This window comes from Salmo salar, chromosome ssa08 (genome assembly GCF_905237065.1).
Source record: "Salmo salar chromosome ssa08, Ssal_v3.1, whole genome shotgun sequence".
Classification (NCBI taxonomy): domain Eukaryota; kingdom Metazoa; phylum Chordata; class Actinopteri; order Salmoniformes; family Salmonidae; genus Salmo; species Salmo salar.
This window is the reverse complement of record NC_059449.1, coordinates 20,290,680-20,308,560: the sequence shown is the minus strand read 5'-3', so window position 1 is coordinate 20,308,560 and position 17,881 is coordinate 20,290,680. Positions and strand designations below refer to the sequence as shown.

Below are 17,881 nucleotides of genomic sequence, written 5' to 3'. Positions count from 1 at the left end.
TCCGTACTGCTCTATCAACCAATCACAACCAGGAGAGAGTGGGAGGAGGAGACAAAACCAAGATGAATGATACAGCTACAGTATCAATTCTAAATACCATGCTAGCCTTTTCATGCAAGTGATATTCTGTCGTTTCATTAAGTAAGTTGTTCACCTGGAAAAACTGGTTTGAGAGACTCAGTCAAGCATAACCGACACACGTTGATAACGTGTAAGAACAATATAGGCCATAGGTTAATAGAGAGAAAGGACTATATCTAGGTACTGTCTGGTATGTTGTTCTAAAATATGACTAAACACACTGGCCACATCCAACTCCCCATACTAACTAGTAGGCTGATAGATATGAGAAAATACAACATTTTATAGTATGTGCAATGTCTTCTATTGAGTCACAATCATTTCAGTGTTTAATCTAGTTTTTTGCTACATGCTATTGAGGAAGAGAATTGTCACTTCAGACCCAGATGATAATCAGCTGATTATGAAGTTGTTTAGTTTGTCTGGGAGCAAGACATTGTGGTCCGTGACGGGGCTGGTTTTCTTTTTGTAGTCCGTGATTGACTGTAGACCCTGCCACATTCCTCTCGTGTCTGAGCCGTTGAATTGCGACTCTACTTTGTCTCTATACTGACGCTTAGCTTGTTTGATTGCCTTGCGGAGGGAATAGTTACACTGTTTGTATTCGGTCATATTCCCGGTCGCCTTGCCGTGATTAAAAGCAGTGGTTCGGGCTTTCAGTTTTGCGTGAATGCTGCCATCAATCCAAGGTTTCTGGTTGGGGAATGTTTTAATAGTCGCTGTGGGTACAACATCACCGATGCACTTGGTAATAAACTCACTCACCGAATCAGCGTATTCATCAATGTTGTTGTTCGACGCTATCCGGAACATATCCCAGTCCACGTGATCGAAGCAATCTTGAAGCGTGGAATCGGATTGGTCGGACCAGCGTTGAACAGACCTGAGCACGGGCGTTTACAGTTTTAGTTTCTGTCTATAGGCTGGGAGCAACAAAATGGAGTCATGGTCAGATTTTCCGAACCATCAATACTGATGGGGTGGAGGGAATCAGTAACATAATGGTGAATATAAACACAATATTGATGGAGGGAATCAGTAACATAATGGTGGATATAAACACAATATTGATGGAGGGAATCAGTAACATAATGGTGAATATAAACACAATATTGATGGAGGGAATCAGTAACATAATGGTGAATATAAACAAACACAGTGCACATACTAACAAATGTCAACGAATCACAAATTACAATTTGATTCAATGTCAACAAATTACTAAACAATATGAAGAAAAATAGCCTTGATCTTAATCTGAGGCAGCAATATGGGTTAAACAGTTTTCACAGGATGATTACAACTGAAAGAAGGAATGTAAACATTTTTAATTACTGTATATCACTGAATGATCAGTGATATACAGTAATTATCAACATAATATAGAGAGTAATGTAGCCTTTTCCTGATGTGCGGTTGAATGCAGAACAGCTGCTTCTCAGGTTTGATTTTGCTCCATTTTGCAACTTGCAATTCAAGTCACTCCGAACTCCAGTGCTCACTAATATGTAGATGACTTCACACCACCGTTTTTTCTCTGGTGGCTTCGTCTGGATGTTGGTCACTGTGAATACCTCATAGGGAGGAATTAAGACTTCTCTCTCTCTCCTGTAAATACAGAGTAATATGATATGTCAGCTCCAAAACATGTGAACATCTCAAAGCAGGACTTCGTTCCAAATGATCTAGTTATGTTTTTCTTCTCTAGAGCGCTCGAGGTGAAGGTGCCGAAACAGATAGTTTTGTTGACAGCGTTCTGATCAAAACCTACTTTGGTTCACGATGGGTGGTCCTACATGTTGTTCCACTTTGTTTGAGCATTTGAATGGCCTCAGTTAGATAGAAGTGCAAGGAATGGTACTGGAACGTTGTCCCATAATTACATCTACATCTAAGTTGTCTGTTGAAGTCCGGGTAGATATTGGGCTTTCATTTGTGTACACATCGATAGATGGTTTGGCTTTTTCTTCTGCTTCGTTCCAGGCATTATTTAAGTCTGAATTGGTATTCTTCTCAAGTGGGAGGTAGACTGTGTTCACCTCATTGTGCATGTTGTTACTGCAGCCAACGTATTGATAATCAATAGATGTAGTGGCCATTTCCAGTGAGAAAGGCTTCTGTAAAAGTACAATTTAGTTTCAATACATTACTTCACAAGACTTACCAGTTCTCTTTTTCTCCCATTGAGAACAATGTCTGCTAACTCCTTTGTGCAATAGATTTGGGTCGTTCCATAAATAAAGTGCCTTTTATGTCCTTGTAACATTGTGTGTAAATTTTGATAAAACACTACATTTAACAGTTTAATCACATACAGCTACACTCTAACTAAACAGATTATATTTTTTAAATTCACATTCTCTTTCACACACAATAAGCTTCCATTCCCCCCGTCACAAGTGGAGTTATGGCTGATTTAAGATCGTCCACCCTGTTACCTTTTAATTGTCATCTTTTATACAGGTTTTTATTACATTAACCTCTGGAGATGGGAAAACATATTTTTATGAAGATAAACATGTGTTCTTTATGACAGAATGTTAAAATTAGGTGAAATAAATAGTAATGTTTCATTGAATTACCCAAAAGGCCCTCTATTCATGGAACGACCCCTTAATGTACATTTTCTCATATCATATATACTCAACAGGAACTTGGGATATTGGTGATAATGTCAATCAGACCTGGGTTTAAAATACAGTTAAAAAAATAAGTTAAAATGTTTTATCTGTGTCATTTTGAGCTTGCCTGGCTTAATTGTGACAGCTGTCGTTGGGAATGGATGACCAAAATGCAAGCGGGATGTGGATACTCATCTTTAATGATAAAGAATAACGCAAACACAGAAAACAATAAACAAGAACGACTCACGACAGGCTAACAGGCTATACGTACAAAATAATAGCAGTGCTAGCACAACAACCCACAAACCCAAGTGAAAAACACACACCTAATATATGACTCCCAATCAGGAACAACGATAACCAGCTGTCCCTGATCGGGAGCCACACAGACCAACATAGAAACATGCAACCCAGAACAAACATACACAGACATCTTCTGCCACGTCCTGACCAAAAACCTACACAACTACACCCTCTGCTGGTCAGGATGTGACATTAATAAACAAATAGAAATGTCCCATCTGGTACTTCAGGTAGACTAAAGAAAACAAAGTATTTTAGATTATTTTTCAAGTATTTAAACTCATGTCTGATGTCGGTATAGATGATCAAACTATGAAGCTTTACATATCAAATAATTAATTAAGAATAAACTATATGATGCAGTCAACAATGTTCCACTATTCTGGAAACCTTAATCTTTAGGGCAGACGACAATGACAGTTGCATATGGATAAAATAAAAATGATCTCACCAGTCCAAAGTAAAGACCCAGGGTCAACGCCAATGCCGCCGCCACAATAAAAAAACGAATTACGACTGCACGTTTTCCCCATATCTTAAGATGTTGTGAATGAGCCTAGTCAGTATGACCTGCTGACTCCTCCAGTCTCCAGTCAGAGCTATGGTAACACTGAGACAAGGAAGATGAAGAAGAAAAAGGACGGGAAGAGGCCTCAACCACAGGAAGCTGAGGAGCTGAAAAATCCAGACAGAGGCAAAGAGGATATGTGGGTGCGGGTAGACTGTATGCAGATGTTCCTCTATTGTTCAGCTTCAGGACTTGTGTTTCGCATACTGTCTGCTAAGATCTACAGATTTCTGACTTTACAAGCAGAAAAACTACAAATCCTGTTCCCACACTGAAGAACCAAGATAATATGTGCACAAAGTCATGCAGATCTTCATGTCTGCACATGTACACATGCATGAGGATGTACACAGCTCTACTTTGGTTCACCACAGGGCCATTTGCAACTAAAAGTGATGCTGCTGAGAAAGAGTTAATGTTCCCCGTTTCTGTCTCTCACACTCCCCTCAACCCCAAGTCAAACACCGCAATATGTGGTCATCAGTTGTCAAGGTCACTGTCTCTGAGGTTGTGTGACTGGTAATGACGTCACTGGATGAGTTCTACCTATTTCTCAGCAACAGGTTTTATTTACAAATGTTGCTTCAGAACAAAGTATCATCATTTCAATAGAATAAAATAGAAAATTGTCAATTAAATTGTCAATTAAAATATTTCATAAAATATATCACATTTGGTAAATGTGAAACAGTGGAGGCTACTGAAGGGAGAACGGCTCATAATAATGGCTGACAAGCCTGTTCTCCCCAGCTAAGGTGCCACCAACCTCCTGTGATATGGAAGGATACCAGTCATCAGTCAGTCATCAGGGTGAATTCCCTCATGACTTCTGACTGCTGTTTAGATCTTTTCTAGCCTGAGTCCCAGATCTGTTTGTACTGTCTTGCTAACTTGAGGTGTCATAAAAAGATTCATCCCCCCTCTGCAAAGTCAAAAATATTTTCACATAACCTTCCCCTTGTACTGTCCAAAAATGTGCAGACCCTCCCCACTATAAAATGTACTAAACATTTTTTTATTACCACCATAAATAATAACTGTAGCAACCCTGTGCTTATAAACATGGATATCAACTTTACCACAGTGGATGCCACGCAGGGCTAACGGGCCAGAAGGTTATGGGTTCGCCAATCACCACAGACGAGCCAACTCTCTCTGCCTGTTTTATTACACTATGATCAGAGCCGGCTTCAGATAATGATCAGCTAGGGGGATATAAGAGTTTCAACATTTTGGTGCTATATTTATAATTATAAGATATATGCAACACATTTTCAACCAACCAATAAGCAACGCAGAACTGCATACCGATTACTGACTTTGGGTGCTTATCATCATGGTTTGCGTTATATATAACCTTCCCTACTCAGTATTAAAGTCTTGGCTTGACAATCTCCCAATGTCTTTACATTTTTGGTTTAATGGAATGGACAGTGAGCAGTTTGGATGCTTGAATTACATTAGAGGGGAGGGGATGAACATTTGCAGGTAGCCTACAGGAGACTTAAAGTAGCCTAATCAGACTAAAACATTGTGACTACTTATGTTTACGCCACACATAAAAGGTGATACATTTTAAAAGTTAAATGACAAGCATTTAGGCTATATTTAAGCTTTAGGCTCTAGGTTGAGAAATAGGAGCTCGGATCAGAAAGTAGGCAGGTGTGTTGAGCTTTTCTGAATAACTGGGCCTGCTGGGATCATAGGTCAATGTGGCCACACTATATGGAACAACTTGGGAGAATGATGATCGGCAAGAGACAGCACATCAGTATCAGCAGTAAAAATACAGCTAGACTGGTCTGCTGCTGTGCCTTTCTAGAATCTATCAGAGTAGACACACAACTGATCCAAATGGAATGAAACATTCCAAAAACAAGGCTTATAATTACATTTTACTGCAGTCTACTGCCTAGAGTAGAACAATAATACAATTATTCATTGGTTTTTGGTGTTGTAGTCTAGGTAGGATTATTGTATTGTCCCTAAGCAAGATCAATAGGGGAGCTGCATGTGTCTTCACTGTTCTTTCATGCGCAATGATGCACCTGGCCTCTGTGGTGCCTATCAGCAATTCCTATTTGTTGTTGTGGATTTATATTAAACATTGATGCAGCTTTGAATGCTTTTATGTGTGGTATGATTGCTAGCCAGCCAATTACAGATCTGGACAAATGATCCACCTACCACTATTGTCACTATGAATGGTGGATAGAGGGCAGGATAGACAGTTGACTGGTAGACTATATTGACCTGTGGTATAGTAAGCGTGCGGAAAAGCATAGTGCATAAGACAAGTACCATTCACCTTAATAGCAGAAGTGCATGCAAGCAGATGAGGACATGTGGTTATATGCAGTAGAATACATTCAATAGTAAAACCTGCCAAATGGTAGATGTAAACCAGGGAAAGAATGTGCCCCTGTGCCCAGAAAAACCCGCACTACCCTCCCAAATGCAAAAGAAAAGTTTGACAACCTACCCCTACGTTGAACAATTTCTAACTGTCCCTAACAGATATCTTTTGTGATCTTTCCCCCCTCAGAAACCCCCTGCTAACAAGTTTGAGACCCTCTTGAAGGTGTGAGACAGACTGTCATCAGGTTGAGTTTGGTGTAAAGCACAACAGACAAAAAAAACCTAACAAAGATAAGATAAATGTCATTTAGTTACCAATATGTAACTTTGTATGTGCCATTACTGTAAAAGACATTCATTATCATGTCCATCTCTTAGATAACAAATGTTTTTTTTTGTACTAGTGTCAAAGCAACCGTTTAGTGTCAAAGTGGATAGATGGTATATTGTAAGATTGTTCACTACCTCCGTGTTCTCTGTTAGTCAGCACATGCTGTGACCCCGGATAAAACGGCAATAAAAGTTGGCAAACTCCAGGAAACGTTGCAGCTGCACCCTGGACATAGGCTGAGGCCAATCCACCATCACTCTCACCTTCCCGGGATCCATCAAGACACACCCAGCAGAGAATATGTAACCCAGAAAAGGGATGGTGGAGCGATGGAACTCACACTTCTCTGCCTTCACAAACAGCTGATAGTCCAGAAAGCGTTGAAGAACCTGTCGGACGTGGAGAAGACGATGATTTATTCAATGTAGACGAAGACAAACCGGTTCAACATGTCTTGGAGAACATCATTTACTGGAGCCTGTAACACAGCAGGGGCGTTGGTGAGGCCAAAACGCATGACCAGATACTCGTAGTGGCCGCTGGTCGTATAAATCCTGTTGCAATGTAGGTTTCCATTGCCTTGGTCTCCGGTCCCGACAGAGAGTATAAACGTCCCCGGGGTGGGTTGGTGCTAGGGAGAAGGTCAATCCCGTGTGGCTCCCGTGTGGCTCAGTTGGTAGAGCATGGTGTTTGCAACACCAGGGTTCTGGGTTCGATTCCCACGGGGGACCAGTACGGAGAAGAAAAAAAATGTATGAAATGTATGCATTCACTACTGTAAGTCGTTTTGGATAAGAGCGTCTGCTAAATGACTAAAATGTAAATGTAATCCCGCAGTCATAGGGTTGGTGCGGCGGAAGCGAAGTGGCAGGGGTCTTGCTGAACACCTCCCGGAGGTCCTGGTACTCCATGCGGAGAGGTCTGGGGCACCATCTGAGCCCCCAGGAAGATGTCACGGGGCAGGTTGCGCTGAGTTTAAACTATGGGCATGGCAGAATAGACTTCAGCCAATGATGGTACCAGTTGATGAGGGCATTGTGTTGCTGGAGCCAGGAGAATCCCAAAACCACGGGAATCTGAGGACACTTGATGAGCAGAAATGTAATTGTCTCGCGGTGATTCCCTGACACCCATAGGTTGATCGGAGTGGTATGATGAGCGCCTGTCCTGCACTCTAACATCAGGACTGAGTGGGGATGTTCAGCTCGGAAGCCAGGGTAGCGTCCAAAAAGCTCTCAACGGCCCCAGAGTCGTGTTCTCTGTTTGTCTGCACCTATATAAACTACGGATAAATCAACTGCTGAAGACAGGAAGAACGACACCCGGCGACAGGAAGTGCGTCACTAGGCTGGGACCTGCCTGCACGCCGACGTTAGGATGAGCAAGTTTAAACCACGCTCCTCCTCCCTCTGACAGGCCAGCATTGAGCGGGAACTATCTCTGTCAGAGTATAAAAGAGAGAACAATAGAATGTGACACCCTCCTCTTCTCTCTGCCCTGCGAGGTGTCACAGAGAGACCGTATACGAACGACATATTTACCATACAGGTGTTTGCATTAATTAAAGTACAGCTAAATCAGAAGGTACTATGTGCTGACTATTTTGTTCTGATACCAGAAACGAATAGACGCAACTTTAACAAATCTAAATATCTTTGTAGCCACTTCTAATTATTCCTGACAAACAAAATGTCCTCAAGTGAGCTGAAATTAATATCTTTACAACAGATGTACAGGTAGTGGATAAATAGGACAGGAGATGTAATAATGCTCAATGTTTTTCTTTATTGGTTTTAACAAAAGCTGCTGTGCACATGACAACAAATGCCAATTCACTGGCAGAAGAAATATTAACAATATAAGCAAACAATGTGGGTATCGTTTATAACAGGACAGATGACTAAGATGGCGCCGGAGAAGAAGGCAGACGTTTTACATGTTTTTTGTTTGTTTATTTGCATTGTCTGTAACTTACTTTTTACATAATGTTGCCGCTACCGTCTCTTATGACTAAAAATAACTTCTGGACATCAGGACTGTGATTACTCACCACGACTGGCAGAATCCTATTTTTCCTTTAACAAGTTTGACGAAGCCGACGCGAACGATATACTGCTTTCTCGGGAACAGGCCCGGATCTCCGTGATTTGCATGAAAAGGTGGCGGAGAAAAAGGGACATTTTGGTTTTAGCCCTAATCTGGCACACCTGATTCAGTCTACTAACCATCAACCCCTTGACTAATTGATGCAAATGTGCCAGTCTGGTGAATCCAGAGGAGAGGGTTGGGAAGTACTGCACCTTGTAGGCAACCGTGGTCCATTGAGTGCCGCAGGCAAATCATGATTTATTTTAACCGACCTGGAAGACCAGGTGTGTTGAATTTAGGCAATCACTGAACTGACCCCTACTGTGTGACACTGGATTTGAATAACCCTAGTCTAAGCTTTCTCTGTCAATCATGCCTTTAATTGGTTAAGTGAAATGCTTCCCTCTTCTGGTAACTATGAACAATGCTCCATGTCACTGCAGCCTACCTAAACCAAAGCATCTGTCGACCATCTATTTAAAATGTTTATTTCCCCAGAATCCAACTCCTAAATAAGTGTGTGGCCCATTTGCAAGTGTGAGACAGTCATGTGAATATGAAAACCCCTTTATCAGATCAATTAATAAAAGGTTAATGACTAAAATATATCTTTGATTGTTTTACTATTTGATGTTCCTTGTCAACTTGCCTCTTAGACAAACCACCTAGACTGTGTCTGACATCTGTCTTGAATACTACTGACTAAAACTACTGTGTTCTAATCATACTACATACTATTTAGAATGTAGCCTGGCGAGCCGGCCGGATCTCTTACGTTAATATTATGCTACATGGTTATCTGTCTGGTTATTAGCTACCCTATTTATAATGTATAGTCTAGTTAAAATGTATTCAATAAGCAACACATTTTAACATACTAGACTCACCCACACTGAGAATGTGTCTTCTACAGTCTATCCACATATCTTATTATCAGTTTATAATCTGGGTCTGATGTGACAATTCTCTTCCTCAATAGTATGTAGTGAATTACACCAGATTAAGTGTAACGGCCGTCGTAGTGAATGGACCAAGGCGCAGCGGGTTGAGTGCTCACCTTAACTTTCATTGAACAAAAACAAGAAAACGAACAACAGCTAGACAGTTTTGCAGGCTACACACAGCAATGCAAAAACAACTTCCTACAAAAGACAGGTGGAAAAAGGGCTACCTAAATGTGGCTCCCAATCAGCGACAATGATGTACAGCTGTCCCTGATTGAGAGCCATACCAGGCCAACACAAAGAAATACACAACATAGATAGGAACATAGAAATAGAAAATATAGAACATACATAAAACCCCAAAACACACAAAACAAACACACCCCTGCCACGTCCTGACCAAACTACAATAACCCCTTTACTGGTCAGGACGTGACATTAAGGCTGAAATGAATGACGTCCTGGCATTGAAAGCATACTCAATAGAAGACATTTCACATACTTTAAAACATTGTATTTTCTCATATCCATCAGCCTACTAGTTAGTATGGGGAGTTGGACGTGGCCAGTGTGTTTAGTCATATGGTAGAACAACATACCAGACAGAACCCTACATATAGTCCTTTCTCTCTATTAACCTATGGCCTATATTGTTCTTACATGTTATCAACGTATGTCGGTTATGCTTGACTGAGTCTCTCAAACCAGTTTTTCCAGGTGAACAATGTACTTAATGAAACCGACAGAATATCACTTGCATGAAAAGGCTAGCATGGTATTTAGGATAGGTACTGTAGCTGTATCATTCATCTTTGATACAGCCTCCTCTTCCCACTCTCTCTCCTAGTTGTGATTGGTTTAGTGAGCAGTACGGAGCTCTGGTGCTGATCTAGGATCCCTTGTCCATATAATCGTATTGATTATGATCTAAAAGGCAAAACTGATGCTAGATCAGCACTCCTACTCTGATGAGGCGTACAGCCAGTGATCTCACAGACAGGAAAAGACTAACCTTTCTCAGTGCTCTCTCACCCAACCCTCTCACTCAGCCTCAGAGAGTCCTCCAAGTTTTATTTTTTTCCTCACTCTCATTCTTACAACCCGGTACGAACTGACCTTAGGTTCAATTGAGTCAGCTTGTCTGGTATAATTAATTTCAGATTAGACATGAGACACGTGCAATCCTGTCAAGACTTGCATAGTGTGAAAGGTAAACTGTAGGATTTTGTAAACCATGAAATGTGAAGCAAGCTTTAAAGCCAGTACTAACATGTCATGTCTTTGTACAGCCATTAGGCATGACAGTCAGGCACATAAGGTGATTTTAAGCATATTGAAAATGGTGTAATGTGAAAGAAGCTTTATCATGTTAGCCACAATGTCACTCAGATGTGTATGTGATGATAGTGGCTGGTTCTCTTTGGCTTCATCTCGGCAACTCAGAACCAATTATTGCATGAGCACTGGCCTCTGGACAGTTACTAGTGTTGGTTGTGGGGCATTGAGATGTTGGACTAGTGGTGAAACCAGGGACGATCATCTTTGGTAGCCCCCCTCCCCCTCTCTTTGCAAGTCTCGTGCAACGTAAGGCCGAAAAATCCCTCCCCTCCCAAACCTCAAAAGCTGCCAGGTGTACTGTAGCGAGCCGTGGTCAAGGTGTACATGACAGCAAATGTCAAGAAATTATTACATATGACCAAGACATTTAATCTCAACAATTGTAATACAGTAGCAGTCAATGCTGGTTAAAACAAGCCTGAACAGGGGTTGCATTACAGGCCGAATAAATTTCTGATGTTGCATTGCATCAACCAATGGTTGTGTGCCACGTCCTCGACTGCGCAATCGGCATCAGATTGCGATATGATGTGGTTAGTTGATATGTTAAAGGCCTATCCAGGCGTGAGATTAGGCATGCGTCTGCAATGTAGCTGACCTGGAACACAGCCAGGATCTTTACACTGTAAAGCTGGGGCAGCTGTGTCAGATCAGGCTACTTCTCATCGTACGTTGGTAATGATCAGTAATATACAGTAGTAATCAACATAATATAGAGAATTATGTAGCCTGTATCTGATGCTCTGATGATGTTTGATTCTCCTCCATTCAAAATCAATTTGCAATTCAGATCACTGTCTACTCCCTTGCTCTTTAGTGTGTAGACGACTTCACACAACAGGTTATTCACTCGTGACTTTGTCTGGATTTTGGTGACTTCAAAAATCTCATATGGCGGAATTAAAACTTCTCTCTCTTCAGGAAAGGCTGAGTAAGAAGTTAGCTCAGCGCCAAAGCAAGTGTGGATCTCAAAGCAAGACACGTTCCCAAAGTTGGTTAAGTCGGATCTTAAAGAGCTTGTGGCGAAGGTGCCGAAACGGATCTCGTGGTTGAGAACACTCAGATCAAACTTCTTGTTGGTTCTGTGAAAGGTTTCCTTACATGTCTCTTGTCTTTCTCTAAGAATCTGAATGGCATCAGTCAGGTAGAAATGCAATGCATGGTACTTGAATGATGTTGTCATATATGCAGAATTGCCCTCTTGAACTGCTTTGTTAAAGTCCAGGTACATCGATCTGGAATTGTGTCCTGGTTTGTTTTTGTATACAAATAGATAGCAATGGAATGCTCTGTATTCAAACTGTCTCCATGTGGTATAGCATGTGGTTTTGCTATGTTCCAGGATGTATTGAATTGAGGATTCGTGTTTAACTCATCGTAGAGGTACATGTTTTCAACCGCCCACAACATTAAATCTCTGCAACCATCGTATTTATCATCAACAGAAGAACGGACCATGTCTAGAGGTAGAATCTCTTGCATCCCTCCATCTTGAATCCCTCCATCTTGAATCCCTCCATCTTGAATCCCTCCATCTTGAATCCCTCCGTTCTCAGTTTCTCCATCCTGTAACAGTGACATTTTTTTAAACACGTTTCCATTCATAAAACTTATGGCAAACTGTACTAAAGTTTGGGAACGCTGATCTACTGTAGGGGCAAACAATTTCAATTTAATATGTAATAAAAAAAATGTATTTAATTTAATTAAAATGTAAAATATCTCACCTTTGAATGGGGAATGCCGAGGATCAAAACTAAGATTACTATCAAAACAAGTAGAAAAATAACAGAAAAGACGATTGTCTTCTTTTTGTGTATGTTACTGATTTCCATCTAGTGACGTTGAAGAAGGGAGTAAAAGGTTACAGTTAATTTCAACAAGAAACCAGTGCTGTGTTCGAATACCCATACTTACATACTGTATACTACATACTTAATGAGTACATACTACATACTATAATTTCATATTGGTACTGTAAATGGACGGTATCCTTTCAGTTGAGTGTACTAGCGCTTTGCCTGTCTACCGGAAGTTGATGCTGTTGCTATGCAACTTCTTGCTAGCTTGTTAGCATAGCTAACAAATGACTAGCTAGACATCTTACGACTTTGTGAACAATGTCCAATGAGAACGCACAATGACTATACCACTTAACTAACCTAAGAATGATTTGAATAATAAAGTCAATAAATGTTGGGTGGTTAGTTAGATAGCATATAGTTAATATCCTGGCAAGTTTGATGTATTAGTAGCCAACTAACGTTAGGTAGCCAGCTAACATACCGGTACATACAAGCAACTGCTGTAATGATATGCTATACGGTTCGTAAGGCTAGCGTACCTAACAAATTGTCACCCAACATAACGTGTAACATCATTTATTTGAAAAGTCATTACATTATTACATTGCTCAACATTTTCTTAACATTTGTCATAATTACTTAAAGCAATGCATTTGTGTCCGCTTTCATCGGACTTCAGCTGCATATTTTCGCAATTTTCTTCAAATCTGAAAATGTTGTGACGCCACGCCCATTTTCTGAAGAATTGCATTGAAATAGTGTCCACTGCTTGTTATACTTCCTATTTTGACTATTTTGAATGTAGTACGACATCCGGGGACTTTCGGCATAATAACTCTATCCATACTATGACCAATAAGCATAATACATTCTCCATTTACATCACAAATAGTACTGTTCATGCGGATAGTTTGAGTATTCCAACACAGCTCAGGTCCTACTGTGCCTGTTCCAGAGGTATTTATATTGAGAGGTACAATTGGAAGAACTTGAAATTAAATGAAATGTAAATGTGGCATTTGTAATATCTGCCATCAAATGTATTTGTGCTCTCTGTTCTCGCTAGTTAGTCACTTTTCCTTATCACTCACAAGTTAGTGTTATACTGTACTCTGTGAGAGGGCAAAGTTATCACTATAATCATTCTTTAATCATTACTTTTTAGTGTTTTTTGCTTGTGAAATAATCTGTAGAAAACTGGATGTACAGGTAGAAATGTTACATTCTTACCTGTTAGTTGAGTTATGGTCACTCAATGTTACGGTATCCTTTTTTTATGAAGCCAAGTTATGAGCAAAACCTATTAATCCTCTTCTCTTGTGTGTTCCATTGTTATGTTGATACGCACAACAGGTTCTCTTTTTATGGAACCACCCATGTATGACACATCACTGTTTTTTCTGGTCCTTGGTGACTTTAACCCTGAGTATACCTTGCATTACAGTTCTAGCACAGGTAAAAGAGGAAACACTGATGTGTCACAAGGGGTAAAAACCTGAAGCATCCGGTGGGGGCTTCCACTCACTACCAAATATGGTGATGAGAGGAAGCCCAGAGGGCAGCAGTGGGAGAAGACGGACAATATGTAACGGGGCCAACATTCTGATAATGTTATAATAAATTAAACATCTGATCTCAGTATTCTTGAACATTTGAGAAAGTTTCTAAAAATGGCATAATGTTTTTATTTAACTAGGCAAGTCAGTTAAGAACAAATTCTAACTTACAATGCCAGCCTAGGAACAGTGGGTTTACTGTTTTGTTCAGAACGACAGATTTTTTATCTTGTTAGCTCGGGGATTTGATCTAGCAACCTTTCAGTTAGTGGCCCAATGCTCTAACCACTAGGCTACCTGCCGTGCCGAATTGTTGTGTGCCACGTCATCGACTTAGCGGTCGGGCATCAGATTTAGGAGTGCAAGGTCGAATTCAAGTTGTTACACATGCACACTTCAGAGAGGAGATAGATGGGTTTAGTTATGTGTTCTCATACAGTCTAGGTAGATGAGTTTAGTTATGTGTTCTAATACAGTCTAGGTAGATGGGTTTGTTATCTGTGTTCTAATACAGTCTAGGATTTCTTCCCAAGTCCATTTCTCCTGCTGCTCCATTCCACACTGCTTGGCCCTTTGGTGGTGGGTTATTCTGTCACGGCTGTTTGAATGAGCGGACCAAAATGCAACGTCAGTTTCACTTAACTATTAGACGTGAAACTGAATGCCGTACATAAGTAACTTGAAATCACAAAACAACAAACCGTGACACACAGAGAGAGAGAAACACACTACTCAAAAGATAATCACCCACAAAACAGTAAGAGGAGAAACCCCTACTTAAATATTATCTCTAATCAGAGGCAATGAGGATCAGCTGCCTCCAATTAGAGATCAACCCCAAACAATCCCAACATAGAAATAGAACAACTACAACTAAAACCTAGAAATAGCAAACATAGAACAACCAAAAACACCCCCTGTCATGCCCTGTCCTACTCTACTAATGAAAATGATATCTTACTAGGGTCAGGACGAGACAAAGATATCTTTGTTTCAGATGACTTCCCGTTGTACATTGCTGGGAGGATGATCAGTAATATACAGAACATAATTAAAGAGAATTATGTTGCCTGTATCAGCTGGTCGTAAAAGAAACGTAAAAAAAAATACTTTTCTGATAAATTTTGCCACCAATTTGCAGTTCAGCTCTTACAAAGTCCAGTGGTCTCTAATGTGTAGATGACGTCACACCACAGTTTTTTCTCTGGTGGCTTCATCTGGATGTTTGTCACTGTGAATACCTCATAGGGAGGAATTAAGACTTCTCTCTCTCCTGTAAATACAGAGTAATATAATATGTCAACTCCAAAACATGTGGAGATCTCAAAGCAGGACGTTTCTCCAAATGAATCTCTGTCTTTTTCCCTGCATAGAGTGTCCGAGGTGAATGTGCCTAATCTTTTTTGTTGACAATGTTCTGATCAAAATAACACTTTGGTTCTATGATAGCTAGTAGTGCTGAACGATTAGTGCTTTTTGAGGTTGGTTCGGTTTGTTTGATAATTTAAAAAAAATCATTATTTTTTTAAACATTAAATACACTATGCAATATGTGGGTTGAATGATGTAAGAACACGTAATAAAACTATTAATAAAAGTCCCATGATGGTAGTGACTGACCATTACTGCTTATCACTTAATCATTTTTAACCATCATTTATTCACATTACTTTAATTAAATATTTCAGTTACATTGGTTTTATTTTATGACTTGAGTATGTCATTCCAAGTCATCATCTCATCTCTATAGAGCTGCTGCCTATGCTGTCTGACTAAATACCTATTTTAGTGTTGTAAATATATGAACACTATTGTGACTATGAACACAGTTAATAGCTTTATGTAGCAGTAGCCTGTATCTATTGCTTTACAATTCAGGTCACTCTTCCATTTCCCAGTGCTCTTTAGAGTGTAGACGACTTTACACCACAGGTTACTGACTGCTGACTTTGTCTGGATGTTGGTGACTTTGAATACCTCATAGGGAGGAATCAAAACTCCCCCCTCGTTTGCATAGGCAGAGTAATATGTCAGGTTAACACCAAAACATGTGTTGATCTCAAAGCAGGATGTGTCTCCAAAATCGTATAAGGTCTTATGTATAGAACTTGAGACAAAATAACCAAAGCGCATTTCTTTGTTGATAACATCCAGATCAAAAGTTACATTGGTTCTAAGGTAGGTGGTCCTACATGTTGTTTGACTTTGTTTGAGAATCTTAATGGCGTCAGTTAGATAGAAGTGCAGGGAATGGTACTGGAATGATGTTCCATACCCATAACTGCCTTGTCTAATTGCTTCGTTGAAGTCTAGGTAGATGGATTCAGAGGGAGGTTGGGGTTTGTTATTTGTGTACAAATACATAGAGATGGAATGCACTTTTTGCAGACCATCTTTTGGAATGGATGCATGTTTCTCTGCTATGTCCCAGGCTTTTATGAAGTTAGTGGTGGTGTTTTTCTCATGTGGGAGATAGTAGCTATCCACCCTCTTAAAGGCTTCGTCTCTGCAGCCATCATATTTGTCATCAACAGAATCAGGTGCCATGTCCAGTGGGAAAATCTTGTTCTGTAACAGTAACATTCTTTAGTGACATTCTCCTGATACAGACCTAACAGGTCCCTGCTTGGGTTATAAAATGTTTACCAATCCCTTATTGGACGTAGTTTCCTATTTGTGAGGCTAAATGTGAGGAAAACAAGTATTAAGTCGTGTGTTTGTCTGTGGTTTTATGTCAATGTGCAAAATGAAAGTACAAAATAATGGCAATGCTCAAGTCCTAAAGCAGGATGCCAAAGATATGATCCACAATTGTTTTTTCTGCATAGCTCAGGGCGTAGTCAAAACAACATGAAGACTATTCACAGGTATTGCCCATAACATTTAAGGACTCTCTTTTCTTGTCAGAAAAAACAGTAGTGGGACAATATTTTCTCTTCTTATGTCTCTGTAAAAGGAGTACTTGTTCAACTTAAAAATATAAATGAACCCTGCTGGTGTTAAATGTAAAGTTGTAGGAACGTGTAACAAATACATTACAATGTAATTATATTTGATTGGCTTTTCGTTTACTCAACTTAATTTCCTGATTTGAAATAATTTATTATAAGCAGGGTAAAAAAAGTAAACTAGGTAAATTAAATATTACGTTTGAGGTTGTATTTTTCTTAGTGTACCTGTTTCACCAGTCCAAAGTGAAGACAGAGAATCAACATCAAGACAAATATTGTGTTTGTCTTCTTCTCAGTTCTCTTCACATCTAAAGATGAGAACAAAACCAGTGAAAGGATGATAAACATTTCCATTGTGCCTTTACATACAAAGAAGTTACAGATACATACAAAACTGTTGTCATTGTAAAACATTATAAAAACATCTCACCATCAATTAAGAGATATCCACCACCCATGTTGCAGAAGTCTACAGCATGTTCAAAGTATAATCAAACATAAAAAAATTATGAAATTAACTGTTAATTCAACAACCCAAGTGATGCAACAAGTGATCCCTGTTCCTAAGACTGGAATAAAAGATCACATCCTGTCAAATGGAGAATCACTCACCTGCACTCTGTACTAGTACAGTAACTGGTGACGCAAGGAGCTCTCCAGTCAAACTCTTCTTACAGTGGATCAGTTCTCTCTGTCATCCCAGTCATGTGTTTCTTTTTATAGCTGTGATAATGATGATCCACCCCACAGTGACGTTGAGGTCTAAACTGAAAGACAACTTTAAAGTTACTTTCTCTTTCAATTTGGATAAAACTTTAACTTCATTTTCTTCATTACAATATAATATATTTCTGTGATAGTGAGGTATGGTCATACTAGACATAATTTAGCTCAGATTATTATTATATTTGCATGTAGCCAGAAGGGGGAATTG

The 17,881-nt window shown here is 39.8% G+C and overlaps 1 protein-coding gene across 1 annotated transcript; it reads right to left on the bottom strand.

Annotated features, from left to right (window-relative positions):
- Positions 1-9,599: 9,599 nt before the first annotated feature.
- On the bottom strand, positions 9,600-17,674 carry LOC106610421 (ecto-ADP-ribosyltransferase 5). The gene is given in 6 exon segments (XM_014209788.2): positions 9,600-11,893; positions 11,896-12,201; positions 12,363-16,564; positions 17,173-17,255; positions 17,378-17,416; positions 17,560-17,674. Coding segments are annotated over 3 exon segments (990 nt in total). The 5' UTR covers positions 12,471-16,564; positions 17,173-17,255; positions 17,378-17,416; positions 17,560-17,674; the 3' UTR covers positions 9,600-11,317.
- Positions 17,675-17,881: the final 207 nt, after the last annotated feature.